The sequence below is a fragment of the Rutilus rutilus genome (genome assembly GCF_951802725.1).
Source record: "Rutilus rutilus genome assembly, chromosome: 12".
Classification (NCBI taxonomy): domain Eukaryota; kingdom Metazoa; phylum Chordata; class Actinopteri; order Cypriniformes; family Leuciscidae; genus Rutilus; species Rutilus rutilus.
The window spans coordinates 7501-26603 of NC_140217.1; the positions used below are offsets into that span (position 1 = coordinate 7501).

General features: G+C 39.8%; 1 protein-coding gene across 2 annotated transcripts in view; it reads right to left on the reverse strand.

Annotated features, from left to right (window-relative positions):
* Nucleotides 1-10530: 10530 nt before the first annotated feature.
* Nucleotides 10531-19103, reverse strand: part of acvr2ab (activin A receptor type 2Ab) — a 65145-nt gene continuing 56572 nt past the window's right edge. For both annotated transcript variants that reach the window (XM_084425873.1, XM_084425872.1), the window contains exons 6-11: nt 15584-15727; nt 14762-14907; nt 14244-14358; nt 13852-13990; nt 13645-13775; nt 10531-12555 (exon numbers count right to left, since the gene is read on the reverse strand). In XM_084425873.1, coding sequence (XP_084281999.1) covers nt 12361-12555; nt 13645-13775; nt 13852-13990; nt 14244-14358; nt 14762-14907; nt 15584-15727 — 870 coding nt within the window. In that variant the 3' untranslated portion in view covers nt 10531-12360. The remainder of the gene's footprint in view (nt 12556-13644; nt 13776-13851; nt 13991-14243; nt 14359-14761; nt 14908-15583; nt 15728-19103) is intronic.

The window sequence follows — 19103 nt, forward strand, 5'->3', positions numbered from 1 at the left end:
GGGACTCTACCCCTGGGACTCTACCCCTGGGACTCTACCCCTGGGACTCTACCCCTGGGACTCTACCCCTGGGACTCTACCCCTGGGACTCTACCCCTGGGACTCTACCCCTGGGACTCTACCCCTGGGACTCTACCCCTGGGACTCTACCCCTGGGACTCTACCCCTGGGACTCTACCCCTGGGACTCTACCCCTGGGACTCTACCCCTGGGACTCTACCCCTGGGACTCTACCCCTGGGACTCTACCCCTGGGACTCTACCCCTGGGACTCTACCCCTGGGACTCTACCCCTGGGACTCTACCCCTGGGACTCTACCCCTGGGACTCTACCCCTGGGACTCTACCCCTGGGACTCTACCCCTGGGACTCTACCCCTGGGACTCTACCCCTGGGACTCTACCCCTGGGACTCTACCCCTGGGACTCTACCCCTGGGACTCTACCCCTGGGACTCTACCCCTGGGACTCTACCCCTGGGACTCTACCCCTGGGACTCTACCCCTGGGACTCTACCCCTGGGACTCTACCCCTGGGACTCTACCCCTGGGACTCTACCCCTGGGACTCTACCCCTGGGACTCTACCCCTGGGACTCTACCCCTGGGACTCTACCCCTGGGACTCTACCCCTGGGACTCTACCCCTGGGACTCTACCCCTGGGACTCTACCCCTGGGACTCTACCCCTGGGACTCTACCCCTGGGACTCTACCCCTGGGACTCTACCCCTGGGACTCTACCCCTGGGACTCTACCCCTGGGACTCTACCCCTGGGACTCTACCCCTGGGACTCTACCCCTGGGACTCTACCCCTGGGACTCTACCCCTGGGACTCTACCCCTGGGACTCTACCCCTGGGACTCTACCCCTGGGACTCTACCCCTGGGACTCTACCCCTGGGACTCTACCCCTGGGACTCTACCCCTGGGACTCTACCCCTGGGACTCTACCCCTGGGACTCTACCCCTGGGACTCTACCCCTGGGACTCTACCCCTGGGACTCTACCCCTGGGACTCTACCCCTGGGACTCTACCCCAAATCCAGACAAAAAGCTAAAAAAAAATTTTTTTGAATACATACAATTAAAAGATATCAAATGAACACATTTAATTTTTTTTTCTAAAATGAATTGTTACACACTTTTACAATGAAACAAAAATACATTACAAGTCAATCAACAGCATAAATACAAAACATTAACATCTATTCAAAAAAAGGATCATGAAGTTACACAGAGACTTAAGCAGGAATACAAAACTGTACAAAGTGAAACCACTAAAAAGTTGAAAGTAGTATGAATAAAGAGGCAAAAGAGGATAAGTGGTAGCTTGACAATGTGGAGCTGGAGAGAGTTGTGACAAAGGCTGGTTGTGACAGAGGGAACCACCACGGAGGAGATAATCAGTGAAGGAGAACATGGCGGGAGGCTGCAACATGCTCACCAGGATGTAGGTCCACGGCACAATCGATAAAAGGATAGGTGGACCTTTGGTAAATGGGCCAGGCAGAACCTGGGGGACAACCGACTCAGAGGGAGCCATTAGAGGCAGAGCCTAGGCAGAGCCAAAGACCCAAGGCAAGACCACTGCACTGGAGGGCAAATGCAGAACCATAGGGGTGGAGGGACAAAGCATAGTCATAGGATCGGGACCTAACCCTGACCAAGGTGGAGTCAGAGGGATGAGGGAGCCCGATACAGCTTGATGGATAACTGCCCATGGTGGAGCTGATAGGTTGACAGAGTGAAAGTTAAGTACGGGGCTTGGCATGAAGACAAAGGACCAATACATAGACGGAGCTGGTAATCTGGAAGCCAAAGGTGGAGTGGAAGCTGGACGTGCTGAGTGGGAAGGACATCAGACTGGACTGGACTGTCTAAACAGCTGGAGGGACAGGCCAACACAGGATAATGGAAACACAAAATAAACCAAAACAGAATATAAACCTGACTAGTACTTTAAAGTAATTTTGAGTAATTTAAAAAAAAAAAAAGAAAAAAAAAAGGGTTAGGGATTTTACAAATAGGGTATTACAAATTACACATAGTGGCATATGGGCACAAGTACAATAATTAAAAAGGGTAGAAACAAAAAGGTTAACAAAGGCTTTAAAAAACAGAACATCATTCAAAATTTGTGTGGGATGTACTCACCCTTTTCCAGTAGCAATGAAAAAGCAATTAACCAATTCCTCAGATTCACACATCGTTGAACAAGCCACAATAAAACAAGCCACAATTAGACTAACAGGAAAAATAAAAACAAATAACCAGTGAAGACCATAGAAACACAAAAAACGAAAAATAGACAAACACAATTTATGCCAAACCTGGACAGTTCCTATCCTCAGACAGTTTGTCTTCAATCTCTTGATGCAGCTCCTTACAGTCCTCAATGAAACAACTTTGGGTAACGATTGGGTCATTACATTTAAGTAGTGACGGGATGGTTGATACCGGGACTCCGATGCTCCGACGCAGTTTTAAAAGCACTATTGTATCACACACTGTACCCCTGGGACATGACAATACCACGTGATTGATGACGTTTGAAGCTTCGAACATCATGCAGTATCGTATGGTCGGGACAGCTGGTTAATATTTCTTTTCTTTTTTTTTAAAACACCCAAAATATTTCTCAATCACTTTAATTATGTTCACATACTTGTATATTTTATATCATTGATCAATATGTGAATCTGTTGACCAGGCTACACATCACTCTGTCATGGAACAGAAGGATTCACACAGGTAAAGTGGATAACAGTTTTTTTGGCAGAAGTATTATATCACAGCGAAGGAAGCAGGTAAGTACTATAGAATGTAGAGAACTGCATGAATCTGGAAGTTAAAGAGTCTTATCTGATGTAGGTTCTGAAATGGAGATCGAAGCTGAAGACTGATGAACGAACCAGATGACTGAAGATGGATGAAGGAAGCCGCTGACTGGAGGTAAAAGGTATCTCAAAGGAAAAGAATCAGGTAGAGTTCTCTGAGGGAACGACAAGACCAGACAATGGTGAACTGCAGAGGGAAGGGTTAAATAGTGCTGGATGATGATCAGTGAAGATTGGTGACAGGTGATGGTGATCTGTGATTGGGAACTGCATGCAGGTGAGGGCCAGGGAGGATGATGGGAAATGTAGTGAGGAGGTGGTGACTAGCTGGAAACCGTGACACACACGAGTTGTGACCTCATTGGCACACATTAATTTGCTGTGGGATAAACACCATACGAGCTCTGTGTGGGATATACTGTAGCTGATTTTTACTCACCCTTTTCCAGTGACAATGAAAAAGCAATTAACCAATTCCTCAGATTCACACATTGATGGTGTATAAAACAAGCCACAATTAGACTAACATTAGACTAACAGGAAAAATAAAACATAAACCAGTGAAGACTATAGAAACACAAGAACCGAAAAATAGAAAAACACAATATATACCAAAGTGGAGGGCTGGAGTTAAACTTATAGTTGGTTTATTCTGTTTCATAAAGCAAACTTAAAATAGTTCAAACTCAGTTACTCTGGCAACTTATGCTGGGAAACTAACATGGTCCAGGGCAGACTAACTGTCAGGCTAAGCCTGAGTTGTTACAGTTTGTGCAAATACAGTTAAACCATTGTCACTTAGTTCTTCACACTTCCAGAAGGTCAAAGCAAATGAACGAAGTACCAAATAACCAGAGTGGCCATTCCATCAAGGAGGGAGTAAATTCAAACAGGTTAAATTGAAATGTGATAAATTGTATGTGTGCCTGATGCAGTCAAAGGCAATATTACAAAGCAGAAATAACAGGGCAAACCAATACAAAAGTATAAATAAGAGTACAAATAAAAGCCAGTCAGAGAAAGAAAACCAAAGAGCATAAATGACATTCCAGCTTTGAAGCATAAAGGGCATTCTAGCTTGGAGGCATAAATAAACAAAAAGCACACAAAAAAAACGATCAAAACAAGTCAGCAAAGAGTATAAATATGAATGACATTAAATAAAAATACAATCAGGACAGAAATTAGTTTTAAAAAAGTGATAGCCAGACCAAAAACAAAACAAAAAACTGCACAAATACAAAAAGGACAAAGACAAATCTTAAAGAGGAATTTAAGAGGTGAAGACATGAATACAAAAGAAAAACTTAGCTGTGTAAGGAATTTGCTTTAACACCACATATGAGTAAAACTGCACGAGAACATGGCACACTTGTACAAGTACATGCTCCCTCTCAGCAGTTACATTTGAACAACTGTATTGAGGTAGAAGGTGTAGTTCCAGTGGCACTCCAGAAAAGGAGTGTCAAAGCCTTACATTTTATTGTCCGTAATTGAGCCAGTAGAATGAGATCAGGTGGTGACAATCTGAGGTGTGACTTTGGTAGAGTAAAGAATCCTTACACTGCACAGATGTAATGCAGAGGGGAATAAGGGCACCGGTGCATAAGAACAATAGCACAAAGAAAAGGGACCTAAGTCAAAGCAAAGTGTGAGTGTGAGTGTGAGTGTGAGTGTGAGTGTGAGTGTGAGTGTGAGTGTGAGTGTGAGTGTGAGTGTGAGTGTGAGTGTGAGTGTGAGTGTGAGTGTGAGGGGTATGGGGAGCATAAAAAAGGACAACTTCATAAATACAAAAGGGAAAAAGGCTATAATACAGAGTGGCGTAAAGGGAATGCACAAGGCAAAAAAAAAAACATACATAAGATAATACAAAAGGCAAAAAAAAATGTACTCTAGTCAAATGTATACAACTTGTATAAGTATAATGGAAGAAAGGGGCATAAATATAAAAGGTGCATAATACTAAAACAATGGTTAAGTTACTTTTATAATTACTTATAGCTGGTTTGAATAAATGTAATGGTATAAAAAAAAACACAAAAAAAAAAAAAAAAAAAAAAAAACACAATGAGGCATAAAAGGCAGAGGTACAAAAAGGGGGTAGAAAAAAAGCTCACAGAGAGTAGCATAAAGACAAATGAAGGGGCTATAAAGTCCAAAACTGTCATTAAAATTAAACTAAGACAACAATTAAAAGCAACACTATGAGGCACAAAACCACTTGAAATGGTAAAAGCACTTGGGCACAAAACCAACAACTAGTAATAAGTAAAACTAAGTAGTAGTAGTAGTAGTTAAAGTGTTAATGAATACAAAAAGGGTATAAAATGCATAATTAAGGCCTAACCCAGAATAAATAAATAAATAAATAAATAAATAAATAAATAAATAAATAAATAAATAAATAAATAAATAAATAAATAAAACAAAAAAACTGACAATCATAAGCTTAAAGAGTGCATTGAAAAGGGCACACAGGCATAAATACAAAATGGTGCAAAGGAGCAAAGGCTAAAATAAAGTGGCAGAAAGACACTTAAAAACCATTTTGAGAAGCACTATACAACTAAAATTGACTCAAACAAATAGGACAAAGGCATAAATACAAAGAGGTTAAAGGGGAAAAGGAACAGAGGTATGGAAGTCTTGCAAGATTAAATAAATGCAAAGAATGCAGATGAGCACAGGCAAACTTACAAATTACAAATCACATTCACCCATAGTACACAACATTAACAAGAACAAACTTTAAGACACATACACATACATATACATATACATATACATATACATATACATATACATATACATATACATATACATATACATATACATATACATATACATCAATAAATAACCACCCCAAAAACTTTAACAGTCACATTGTCAAAAACACCTCTGTTAGTATTAGTAACAGCATGAATTCAAGAAAATTATTATACAGAAGAGTATTCACCTGCTCTCAAACCCCTCCAAGGTTTGGTTGAGTTTGTAGAGGGAGGTGGTGTCACTTTGTTCTTTGATCAAATCCAGGTCTCAATTTTACCCAATTCTGTCAGGTCCATTAAGTCAAGAACACACGGACAATAAAAATAAAGAATTTTCATTGAATAGATTGCAAACAAGTTGATGTTCCTGAATTGAAATTTGGCGGTATGGCTCTGTTCAGGGAGTCCTCTGACCTTTCATGAGCACCATGAAATAGCAGAGAGTCAGAGGACAGCAGCAGCAGCATTAGGGAACGCTCACACAGTTTAGGACTGTGAGAGCTAAAATATCCCCCCTGTGAACAGAGCAGGCAACATAACATAAGCAATGCCACGTTATGCATAAGGAGGAGCTGGGGAGGTGGCGGGCAGCAAAAGCAAACAGCAAGCATGTATGAGCAAACTGAATGTGCTTTAAATAGGGCGCCTTGTTTGAGCTTTGGCCATTGAGCAGTGAGGGGAGTTAACGAGCTAATGCAGCTCAGCTGGAGCAGATCAGCTGATGGGACAGTGTTGTTAGCAAACAGCATTAGCAGCGTCTTGACTACCTGGCCTGCCAGAACTGACGCTGACGCTCAATTTGTCATACTTGGCTCGTTTTGGGATTGACCAAGTCAGTTTTGGGACTTTGTAACCATCAGACAGCTGTAAAACAATGAGGGATGAGATACAAAAAGTGTAGCTTAACAAGACATTAAAAGTAGAAGGGTGCACAAAAAACCCCTCAAGTGCCTGATCTGCACCCTTGCTCAGATCGCCTCTACACTCACAGAGTGCTTCAGAGGACAGGCTTAAACTTCAGCATCAGTGCTAATGCTCATTTAGGTGCATGAGTGATCAAATAGGACAGTCCAGCACTTTAAACTAAAACAAAAAGCAACACTTAAACAACAAAGTTACACCAGATCAATACACGGCTATGATCCAATGCTTTATTGCACAGTGTCCAAAACAGGTGAGTATAGACAACAAACAATAAGCAATCCAAGTATAATGCTTCAGTTGTTGGGTTTGCAGGTGAATATAGAAGGTATGACTTCAAATGGTAAGTATATCCACACACACACACACACACACCTTTTTGTTGCCATGATAGTGAATGAATAAACAATGTCTTTGTCTTAAAGGGATTGTGGAAAGTTGGAAGTAGAGAACAGATGAGGAAACAAGGTGACAGCATCTTGGAGAAATCTCAGAGGGTAAATAACTCAGGTAATAGAAAGATAAGTAATTCGCAGTCCAATCGCATCTTTTGCAGCGATTTTTGTGTGAGCATATCAGTGAACACCCTGACCACTCGGTGAGTTTCACGTCTTTTTAAACGAAAGTTTAATGCGTTTTTAGGAAGGATTGTTCCAGTGCACATATGCAGCCATTGTGTAGGTGGGGGGGGGGAGCTACCACAAAAAAACGAAAATACTCGGGCCAGCAGCATTTGTCCAAATTTCAATCTTACAGTTTTTTACGATTGCTATGACAGATTTTTCAATACATTTAACAATTTTCCAAAACTCTTAACACAGTTAGCACTACATCCGTCTGTGTAAGCTATACTATTAACACATTTCTTGTTGCTTTAACACAAAATGCATACAGTTAGCACAAATTTAAAATGCTTGAACTTCTTTTACACACAAGCTCAAACAAGACCAAAACAATGGATTTTTACTGCCAAATTTACCAATGCTTTAACACTGTATGTCAGAACAGATAACACCATGTTCTAAACCTAACCTTACAGGCTAAAGTCAAGGTAAACAGCTGTTTATATTGTGAACTGAAACACAAATATATCCCCTGTATTTTTTTCTATTCTTACTGAGAAACAGCTGATTGAATTATGCAAATAATTAGAAGATGACTTTTTTTTTTCTTTTTTTTTTTTGGTGCCTTTTCTGTTCGTATATTTTGTATTTTCACATTATTCCATTGCTAGTGAGAAACAGCTGATTGAAGTTATGCAAATATGGGACAATGTGGCATTCCACCATTCCCGTCTAGTCACAGCCAGGTTTGACGCCCATCAGAGGATGATGTCCATTTTCCTTGCCCCTTACTTCCCTTTCCCCAACCCCATTGAGGAGTTTTCTCAGCCTGGAGAGGTTTTTGACCATAGTCCACAGGACCAAATGTTCCTCCTGTATGCAAAAGATGCTGCATACCAAGACATCACAGCTGAACACTGCCAGGATAAGGCAAGCCAAAAGATTCTTCCCAAGATGCCTTGCCAGGGAAGATATCAGGTGTGATGTGGATGAGAACATGTGGACAAATGCAGAAGACCGGGCAGATTAGAAGATGGCCTTTTCTGTTTGTATATTTTGTATTTTCACATACAGTAATACTGTAAATGGCAGCTATATTGCATATTTTTGTTATCTTGCAGAAATGTCCTGTTGCAAATAAAGCCGTTACTGCAGCAATTCTGTCTCTGTCTTCTTTTTTTCATAAACCATACATTCTATAAAGCTACTCTAAGAAGGGGCATTTATTTTGTTGTATTGAATTTCTGCTGCAAAAAAACAACAACAACAACAACAAAATGCATGCATTTACATTACAAACAAAACAAAAATGTAGAGAGACTTCAAAAAAAAAAAAAAACTGCAGTGCAAAACACAATCTATGATCAATACAATATACTGTCTGTTGTATAAGGGCATACCTGACACATATAAAATAATGCAGTTTCTGTAATTTCAGCTGATGATAGTGTTTTTTTTTTTTTTTGTCATTGTGTTATGATTGACTAAATGTTCCTGTTGGAAGAGAACATGTGTTAGTGTTTTGAATAATTATTTGATTTTGAAACATGTTTGCAGTGTTTTGGTAGACATAGTGTATTGTGTTAGTGTATTATTGTATTTTGAAAATTAGTTTTGGAGTTTAGTATACAATGTGTGATTTTGAGCATGAAATTAACCGTTTTGCCAGTTGTGTGTTTTAGGTGTGTTGGTGCATTAAGAGTTTAGGAAACTTGTTAAATGTATTGAAAAAACTGTCATAGCAATTGTAAAAAACTGTAACTGTTCTATTTCATCAGAAACGATCTGAAAACAGGGCTTTAAGTGTAAAATACCGAACTTGTGCTTTAAGAGGAGGATCTATAACTTCTGGAAGCATCTCTTTCAGTACCTTAGTAGGTATAGGGTCTAATATACATGTTGTTGATTTTGATGATTTAACAAGTTTAGACAATTCATCACCTCCTATAGCAAAGAATGAATGGAATTGTTCCTCAGGGGATCTATAGCACAATGTCTGATGTGATACTGTAGTAGACGGTTGCATGGTTATAATTTTCTCTCTGATAGTATCAACTTTATCAAGTCCTTACTGCTGTGCTGTTTGGAAATGTCCGAACCTATTGCAGCTTTATTTCCCATATTTTATTTAAGTATTCTTTATTTACTGTAATTATTTTATAATGAATTTAGCCACTGTATTAACTAAATACCTAGGGTTGTGTTTGTTTTCTTCTAAGATAGTCAAAAAGATTCTTAAATCTTAATAAAATAAAATAAACATCCTTTACCAAGCTTGTATTGTTATAGTTTATATTCTAATGCATTTTCAGTTATATATATATATATATACAGTGCAATGCATAAGTGAATACACCCATGCTAAAGTTGACTAAAAAGAGGAATAAAAAATCATATTTTGGAAATTGAACTTAATGCCTTAATTTAAAAAATTAGGAAAAATCCAACCTTTAAGGACACCAATTTTCTTTGTGAATGAATAATGTATCGTAAATAAATAAATGTTCTTCCTTAAAATACATGGTGCATAAGTGAGTACACCCCTATGTTAAATTCCCATAGAGGCAGGCAGATTTTTATTTTTAAGTTTTTTTTTTTTTTTTTTTTTTTGGATACTATGCATCCTGATAAAGTTCCCTTGGCCTTTGGAATTAAAATAGCCCCACATCATCACATAGCCTTCACCATACCTAGAGATTGGCATGGTTTTATTTCAGTTAGCCTAAAAGCTAGTTTGATTTGCATTGAGAGATGGTCTTATGGAAAGTACCCCATGCCAATCTCTAGGTATGGTGAAGGCTATGTGATGATGTGGGGCTATTTTAATTCCAAAGGCCAAGGGAACTTTATCAGGATGCATAGTATCCAAAAAAAAAAAAAAAAAAAAAAAACTTAAAAATAAAAATCTGCCTGCCTCTATGGGAATTTAACATAGGGGTGTACTCACTTATGCACCATGTATTTTAAGGAAGAACATTTATTTATTTACGATACATTATTCATTCACAAAGAAAATTGGTGTCCTTAAAGGTTGGATTTTTCCTAATTTTTTAAATTAAGGCATTAAGTTAAATTTCCAAAATATGATTTTTTATTCCTCTTTTTAGTCAACTTTAGCATGGGTGTATTCACTTATGCATTGCACTGTATATATTTTATGGAGCTGTTTTATTATCCATTTGACTATTTTTGATTAGAAGTGTCCATGTTAATGAATTTAATAACACTTTTTATAAATCATTGTTTTTAGAAAATAGAGTGCAGTTTTTATGACCTTTTTTGTAGAAGAATTATTTATACAGGCCCTTTAATGTGTATTATAGTAAATAGGCTCAATAATGATTTTGTGATGATTTAAATCTCAAAATCATTATTGATTTTGTGATTATTTAGTGGTGAATAAGTTCAAACAGATCATCATCATTCATTAAAGAAAAAGGAGAATAAAGAAAATGTCTTTATATTAAAAAAGGAGAGAGAATCACATGTATAATCAGTGACTTTGGGCCTGCAAACATTAAGACAATAAAAAGTTGTATAAAATACTCAGCAGCACAATGTTTTGGAATAATTTCTTTATAAATGACTGTTTTTGATTAGTGACACCAAAAAGAACAGAGCAACATCATGCTAGTCTAATAATTTAAAACCAACAATAATATTTACATTATTCATTTCCTGTACACATTTTGCTGGGGGAATTACAGATTGATCTGAAATGTCTTTAACAAACCCATTTTTCACCCAACAGTTGGTTTGTTTGTTAACACATTCAATAACCTCCATTTGTTTTCACAGTACTGAGAATTTGTCACATTATTAATGAAATAAATAGAAGCTACAGTTGCAATTGCTGCTGCATGTCGGTTGCATAATTGCTGTGAGTGAGCAGAATCCTGCCTCCCTGAATACTGCTGTAGTGTTTCAGAAAGATGATGAAAGAGAGACGCTTTGCAGCGGCAGGAGAATGTGGCGTTGTACAGATTTTACAGCCCTGAAAGATGTGATTGCGTACAAACACTGTCATTAAAGGGGCCTATCATCATTTATCTTGTTCCCCCCGAAGGTCCACTTATAATACATGTCAAGGTTTTTTTTCCTACTACACTTTTGTCTTCAATGCAAACATCTCTTCACGTGAAATGAGTAAAATGAGTGTGTCTGCTGTGGGTTCGATCTAGTTTTTAACTGCTCCATCCTTCAATAACAGCCTCTTTGTGAAGATGCATCAGATCGACAGATTCAATCATAAATCAATCTGCACAGAAATGTGTCGCTCAGACTGAAATGAAAACATGAGTTGCTTATTTCTAACTTTGAAGGCTCTGCAGCGCCACGGCACAAGCTTTTACACACTTAACCACATTTTACTCGCATTGTAATTTCTGCTGGTGATCAGACTGTCCAGACGGTGGCGCAAGTTTCCAAACACGGAGTAGGCGTTATTAATGTGTTCATACATTGATGTTCACATCAGAAAGTTGAAGTGCAGAACTAGTTGTTTTCACAGCATGGGGTTAAAATGAACTCTCCAGATCTCCATTCCTCACATTAAGCCACAAAAAATATGAACATAAACACAATGTGTCACTGCAAATGATGTGTCAATAACATGGAAAATTGTGTTTAACACAAATGTAAAATACATTTGCACAAGTGGTAAAAATGTCTGGCTAGTAAATTTCCCAAATTCATCCACTATTGGCAGACGTTATTATTGGACCCTGGATTCTGTGATTCAGTAACGCGAACATCTCCTCATGATACGACCCCTTCAGAAGAGTTTTGTGATGGCATGAAATGAAGCACAGATGTGAAAGGCAGAAACACTACCGTGTGTTACAGCTACTCGTCTCACCTCTGTAGCAGCTGCTCAGATAAAAGCACGATAAATCAAAATGAGGTATTCCTGTTTAGGGAGGTTTATGGTTATTTCAGCACTAATTCCTTGTGTGTGATTCACGGCTGAACGGCAGACATTCAGAATTGTCTCGTATTGGCATGACTGTAATGATTTGCAGAAACGAACAGCAAGTGCAGTCCAGAGTTTTGCCCTTTTTATACTAAAATCACATGAGTTGGTGTTCTTACAAAACAGAAAAGTCTTTCCTTTATGCATAAAAGACGTTTTGGTGCAAACACAGATGTCCGTGTGTCTTATCTCCTTGGGTCATGAGTTCCTTGAGTTTTTGCACGGAACAATTAAACTTGAGTCCGCTTTTCTCTCTCACACGTCTTTCACACGCTGCAATACGATTGGCTGAGAGAACAGCATCATAGGCTGGATTCTTTAGGGGGGAAGTCCAGGTTGGTAACCATGGTGACGACAGAGAGGATGTCGTCGGGGGCGATGAGGTTGGTGTTGCGTTGCATTGAGATGATGCGTTCCTCGACACATCCCGCAGACAGACGAGCCTCGGCCTCGTGATCCCAACACTCCTCGATCGTCTCGCAGAGCATCGCCAGACCCTACAGGAAGAGAACCGATCAGACTCTTCACTGATCAGCAGGATTCAGATCTTCCTACGAGCATCTGGAGCTTCAATGGGAGCAAGAAAATCTGACCAACTGTATAACATTTTTTAAAAAGAATCGCAAAATATATAATTTAATAATACAAAAGTAATATATTTCTTCCATATTTTTTATAACTTTGTATTTCTCAAAATACAGTAGCTTTTTTTAACTACTAACTACTTTTTTCTGAGCAATTGCTCACTAAAACAACAGATTTTTTTTTCCGTTATTCGATAAAGCTGAATTCTAATAAAATATAAATATTAGGTGAAAAACTATTATTAAATTAGGTGTGTGTGTGTGTGTGTGTGTGTGTGTGTGTGTGTTGAGAGAGTGAGCGTGTGTGTGTGTGTGTGTGTGTGTGAGTGTGAGTGTGAGTGTAAGTGTTGAGAATGTATGTGTGTGTGTGTGAGTGTTGAGAGTACATGTGTGTGTGTGTGTGTGTGTGTGTGTGTGAGAGAGTGTTGAGAGAGTGAGCGTGTGTGTGTGTGAGAGTGTGTGAGTGTTTGTGTGTGTGTGAGAGAATGTGAGTGTGTGTGTGTGAGTGTTTGTGAGTGTGAGAGAGGGAGTGAGTGTGAGAGTGTGTGTGTGTGTGTGTGTGTGTGTGTGTGTGTGTGTGTGTGTGTGTGTGTGTGTGTGTGAGAGTGTGTGTGTGTGTGTGTGTGTGTGTGTGTGGGTTAAGGTTAGGATTAGTGTGTGTGTGTGTGTGTGTGTGTGTGTGTGTGTGTGTGTGTGTGTGTTGAGAGAGTGAGTGTGTGTGTGTGTGTTGAGAGAGTGAGTGTGTGTGTGTGTGTGTGTGTGTGTGTGTGTGTGTGTGTGTGTGTGTGTGTGTGAGAGAGAGAGTGTGTGTGTGTGTGTGTGTGTGAGAGTGTGAGTGTGAGAGAGGGAGTGAGTGAGTGAGAGAGTGTGTGTGTGTGTGTGTGTGTGTGTGTGAGAGAGAGAGTGTGAGTGAGTGTTTGTGAGTGTGAGAGATGGAGTGGGAGTGAGTGTGAGAGTGTGTGTGTGTGTGTGTGTGTGTGTGTGTGTGTGTGTGCGCTCTACCGTATGTTTTAGCCAGTCTTCTCTGAATATCGGTCGTAGTTTCTTATGCACAACGACATCCTGCATGTCCTCCAGAGACGGATGAAGACCCGCCTCCTCCTCGAACGGCAGAGAGAACTCATCCACAGGACCTGAGAAAGACACACACACAGTCACTACCAGTTTACACACACACATCTCATGAGTCTCTGAGTGAATGAGCTTTACCGTCGGCTGCTGTACATCGCGTGGCCAGTTCCCACAGCACCAGACCCACTGCGTACATGTCGATTCTGAGGAACGCGTCGCGCTGGAAACTGATCGCTCCCTCCAACACCTCAGGAGCCATGTAGCGTCGTGTTCCCACCTTTAACACACACACACACACACACACACACACACACACACACACACACACACACAACAACTGCTGATGGAACCTTCACCAGCATGGGTTAGCAACAATAAGCTAATACTTTAAATCTGTCATAAATAAGGACTAGTCAAAGTCAACGAAGGTCTGCAATTAATTGTTTTGTGGGGTTAAAAACTACTTGCACCAGAAAAAAAAAATCATATTTGTTTTCCTGTTTTTAAGCACATGCAAATATCGTACTTACCTGTCCGTGTGTGTCACCTGTAGATTTCCCTGCCTCAAACTTCAGCGCCAGGCCAAAGTCGGCCATACAGGCGGTTAAATCGCTCTTCAGTAACACATTCTTACTTTTGATATCTCTGAGAGAGAGAGAGAGAGAGAGAGAAAATAACAATGAGTAACCTGGACAACAAATAATGACACACATTGCCATCTGACTGGGGGCTGCAAACCAGTTCTGGGGGTCCGTGAAAAAGTTTAGAGAAAAATTGTGTAAATCAATAAAAGTCAATAAATAAGTAAACATATAAATAATTATATAAATAAATAATTCCTCTAACAGTACATTACTATGAATAGAAATTTTAATTTAATTTAACTAAACTAAATATTTTCCAAATAATATTTTACACATATTTATAGTATAATTTTTTTACAGTATACAGTCTTTATACAGGAAACTATATTGATGACTGTTCAAAATGAGGATGGGGTCCTCACACGAGAATGATCATATTCGGGCCCTAAAACACTGATCTGTACCTGTGTGCAATGGCAGGCTTGTGTCCGTCCTTCAGGTTGGGTATGTCCTCATGTAAATACGCCAAGCCGCGCACAAACGTTTGAGCTATCAGGCAAAGCTCATTCCAGGACACAACATTAGCCTTCAGGAAGTCCGTCAACGAGCCCTGAGTACAAACACACACACACACACACACACACACACACACACACACACACACACACACACACACACACACACACACACACACACACACACACACACACACACACACACACACGATATCATCAACACCCAATCAGTCTCTGTCAGTTGTGCAACATAGTAAGGTCATGTGACAGTAATGTAGCATGCTACTGTTTAACATGTCACCATCAAATCAAACCTAATCCTTATTTTTTAATGTATTGCAATGTTTATCGTAAATGATTTATCCGTGAACATAATAATTTTTTTAATTCATGAGCCTCGTAATCTTTAATCAAAAACATTAACCTCCCCTTTTCCTCGCAACAACATCTCATCACAACAAATTATCAAAATTATCAAAGTCCCGCCCTACATTTTTTCTTCTTCCAGAAGTAGTTTCACTCCGATATACTTCCCAATGGGGAATAAAAGATCACAATTTCCATTTCATACAAAATATAAAAAAATGTATCATTGTATACTGTGTACTACACATTTGTTAAATATTAGGGATTAAACACTGTACAGTATGCAGTAATCACTGTACACTAATATCTATTGTGAGTGTAGCCGATGACAAACACTTTACATGACGATGTTCACAGGTTTGTGTGTGTGTGTGTGTGTGTGTGTGTGTGTGTGTGTTTATGTACCTTCTCATGGTACGCTGTGATGAGCCAGAGCTCTATATCCACTCCGCTTCCTCTTTTTTCTGCTCCGATGAAGTGAAGGATATTTTCATGCTTCATTCCACTCACACTATAAATCTCATATTCATTCTGCCATGACTGCTTATTCTGAAAGAGATCACAAACAAAAACTTGCAAAATTACCCACATTTAAAGTTATATGACTATTTATAAATAGTCAATATGCACAATAACTTAGTTCTTGAAGTGGGCCAGCACTTCTACATTTTAATCTGTAGCGGACCCTCACTGTATTACTTCTCACATGTTGCCAGTACTGTGACTGCCCACACAGAAACAAAGAATCAGGGCCAGGCTATTCATTAATTGTACACCTCATGAGTTCAGACCTTTTATGTGCTGTACGAACTGAACGGACCAATTATCTGCGTAATATAACAAAAAACATTTGTTTCATTTTGCATTAATGGCGCGTGGATCCCCGTAAGGACGTTCACGCTCCAAAAATTATAAGATTTCCACGTGCCGTACCTTTCACAATGCGGGTGATATAATGTGCAATCCATTTTAATTCTATTGAGAATGTAGTAAAACGCTATGGAGAAAGTCAAACGTGATCTAACCCAACCACATATACTAAAAAGACTGATGAAAAGAGGGGAAAACATCATCCTGCACTAATTTAAATTAGAACGCTTTTTAAACTCCTCATGACCACCTTTAATAGAATTTATCGCGTTGTATTGCATTTATTGTGGTATATTTTGATTAACTTGTAGAGTGAAATCCCTTGTAATTAAGGGAATATATTTTTCATTAAAGATTTATATTACAATTGTGGCATGTTGTAGAAATAGTTTCTAAATGTAATGGATGCTATTTTTCATAATAAATGTTAAAGAAAGGAAAAAGATAACAGTGGCCTAAGAAAGGTAATGAGGAGCCATCAATGGTCTTACCTGTGATTAGAGCCTTATTGTAAAATGCAAAAAAATCCATCTTGCAAAAATAAATAAACAAACAAACCTCACGAGGCGAGCATGCCTCCGTTAAACAATTCACACTTTAGCCCCACAATGTTCAAACCAAGGCAAGGCAAGGCAAGTTTATTTATATAGCACATTTCATACACAATGGCAATTCAAAGTGCTTTACATAGAAGAAATTAAAATAATAAAAGAAATAAGAATAATTAAAACAGTTTAGAAAAATAAAATAAAATACAGTACAGTACAAACAGTCGAACGAACAGTGGCACAGTGCTCATTCAGTAAATGCATAGCTAAACAGATGTGTTTTGAGTCTGGATTTGAATGTGATTACTGTAGGAGCACGTCTGATCTCCTCTGGAAGCTGTGTTGATCTGTGATCTGAGTGATCTGTTGGGTTTATATTCAGTGAGCATATCTGCAATATATTGTGGTCCTAGGCCATTGAATGATTTATATACCAGTAATAATACTTTAAAATCAATCCTAAATCTAACTGGGAGCCAGTGTAAAGACCTGAGGACTGGTGTGATATGTTCATATTTTCTGGTTCTGCTCAGAATCCTGGCGGCAGCGTTCTGTATGAGCTGCAACTGTCTTATGGTCTTTTTGGGAAGGCCAGTGAGGAGTCCATTACAATAATCCATCCTGCTGGTGATGAAAGCATGCACAAGTTTCTCTAAGTCTTGTCTGGAAACAAAGCATCTAATTCTTGAAATATTTTTCAGATGATAGTATGCTGATTTAGTTATTGCTTTGACATGACTACTGAAACTAAGGTCTGACTCTAGTGTCACACCAAGATTCCTGACTTGATGTTTAGTTGTTTGACCCCTAGAGTGAAGGTATGCGTTCACCTTGAGAACTTCATCTTTGTTTCCAAACGCAATGACTTCAGTTTTGTCTTTGTTTAACTGAAGAAAGTTTTGACACATCCAACTGTTGACTTCATCAATGCATTGGCACAGGGAGTCAATGGGGCTGTAATCGTTAGGCGATAGGGCTAAGTAGAGCTGTGTGTCGTCTGCATAGCTGTGGTAAGCAATTTGGTTCTTTCTCATTATTTGGCTCATTGGGAGCATATACAGGTTGAACAGGAGTGGCGCAAGAATTGAGCCTTGAGGGACTCCGCATGTCCCTCTGTCTTATGGTCTCCTATACTCACATAATAACCTCTCCCATCTAAGTATGACCTGAACCATTTTAGGACTATCCCAGAAATCCTCACCCAGTTTTCCAGCCTGTCAAGAAGTATGTTATGATCGACAGTGAGTGGGGTGCACTCACATCGAAGACCAAAACTACTCCCTTGCAACCAATGGACACAACCAATTGCATTATAGAGCTGGTAAGTCCCGCCCCCTTCGCTAACCCCGCTGGACCTCTAGGTTGAAAAATCGTCAATGCAAGTGAATGGGAGAAAATAATTATTTTCTGGTCCCGTTTGAATTGTGCCATGAATGTGAACATATGTTGTCTGTGAATTTTTTATATAATCTTTCGTGTGAAGAATGCTACAATTTAGCGGGTAGAAGTTTGATACGGTTAGACTTTGTGTGAGAGCACTTTGTGGACTACAACTCTTCGCTGCTTTCGACGCGTTTGAAACGTCACCACCATTCGCACACGGACACTAGCTCACGGATCCCGCTAAACATGACTGTGTCTTTGGTGCACTTCACCGCCTTCTTTCAGGGAGAGGACAAAATCGTTGAGGTTGGCGAAAACCACGGGTAAGTCAACTTTATGGGGTGACGTCACATAGGCGACATGTAGTCTTTCTCGTTATGTCTTTTCCACAACTGCTAGCCGAAGAATCATACCATATACTGTCAAACTCGTAACATGAAAGATTATATAAAAAATTCACAGACAACATATGTTCACATTCATGGCACAATTCAAACGGGACCAGAAATTAATTATTTTCTCCCATTCACTTGCATTGACGATTTTTCAACCTAGAGGTCCAGCGGGGTTTTACGGAAGGGGCGGGACTTACCAGCTCTATATCAAACAACATCTGGACAAACCAGGGACTTCTGTGAGGATCCTGTTTGTGGACTTCAGCTCGGCTTTTAACAACCATCACACCAAACCTCCTCCTGCCCAAATTATCCCAGCTCTCTGTGCCCTCCTCCATCTGTCAGTGGATAACCAGCTTCCTGACAGGCAGGCAGCAGATAGTGAGGCTCGGAACATTCTCATTAAGCACCCGCATGATCAACACTGGTGCCCCCAGGGGTGCATTCTCTCCCCACTGCTCTTCTCCTACTGCTCTTCTCCCACTGCTCTTCTCCCACTGCTCTTCTCCCACTGCTCTTCTCCCACTGCTCTTCTCCCCACTGCTCTTCTTCCCACTGCTCTTCTTCCCACTGCTCTCTCCCCACTGCTCTTCTCCAACTGCTCTTCTTCCCACTGCTCTTCTCCCACTGCTCTTCTCCCCACTGCTTTCTCCCCACTGCTCTTCTCCCACTGCTCTTCTCCCACTGCTTTCTCCCACTGCTTTCTCCCCACTGCTCTTCACCCCACTG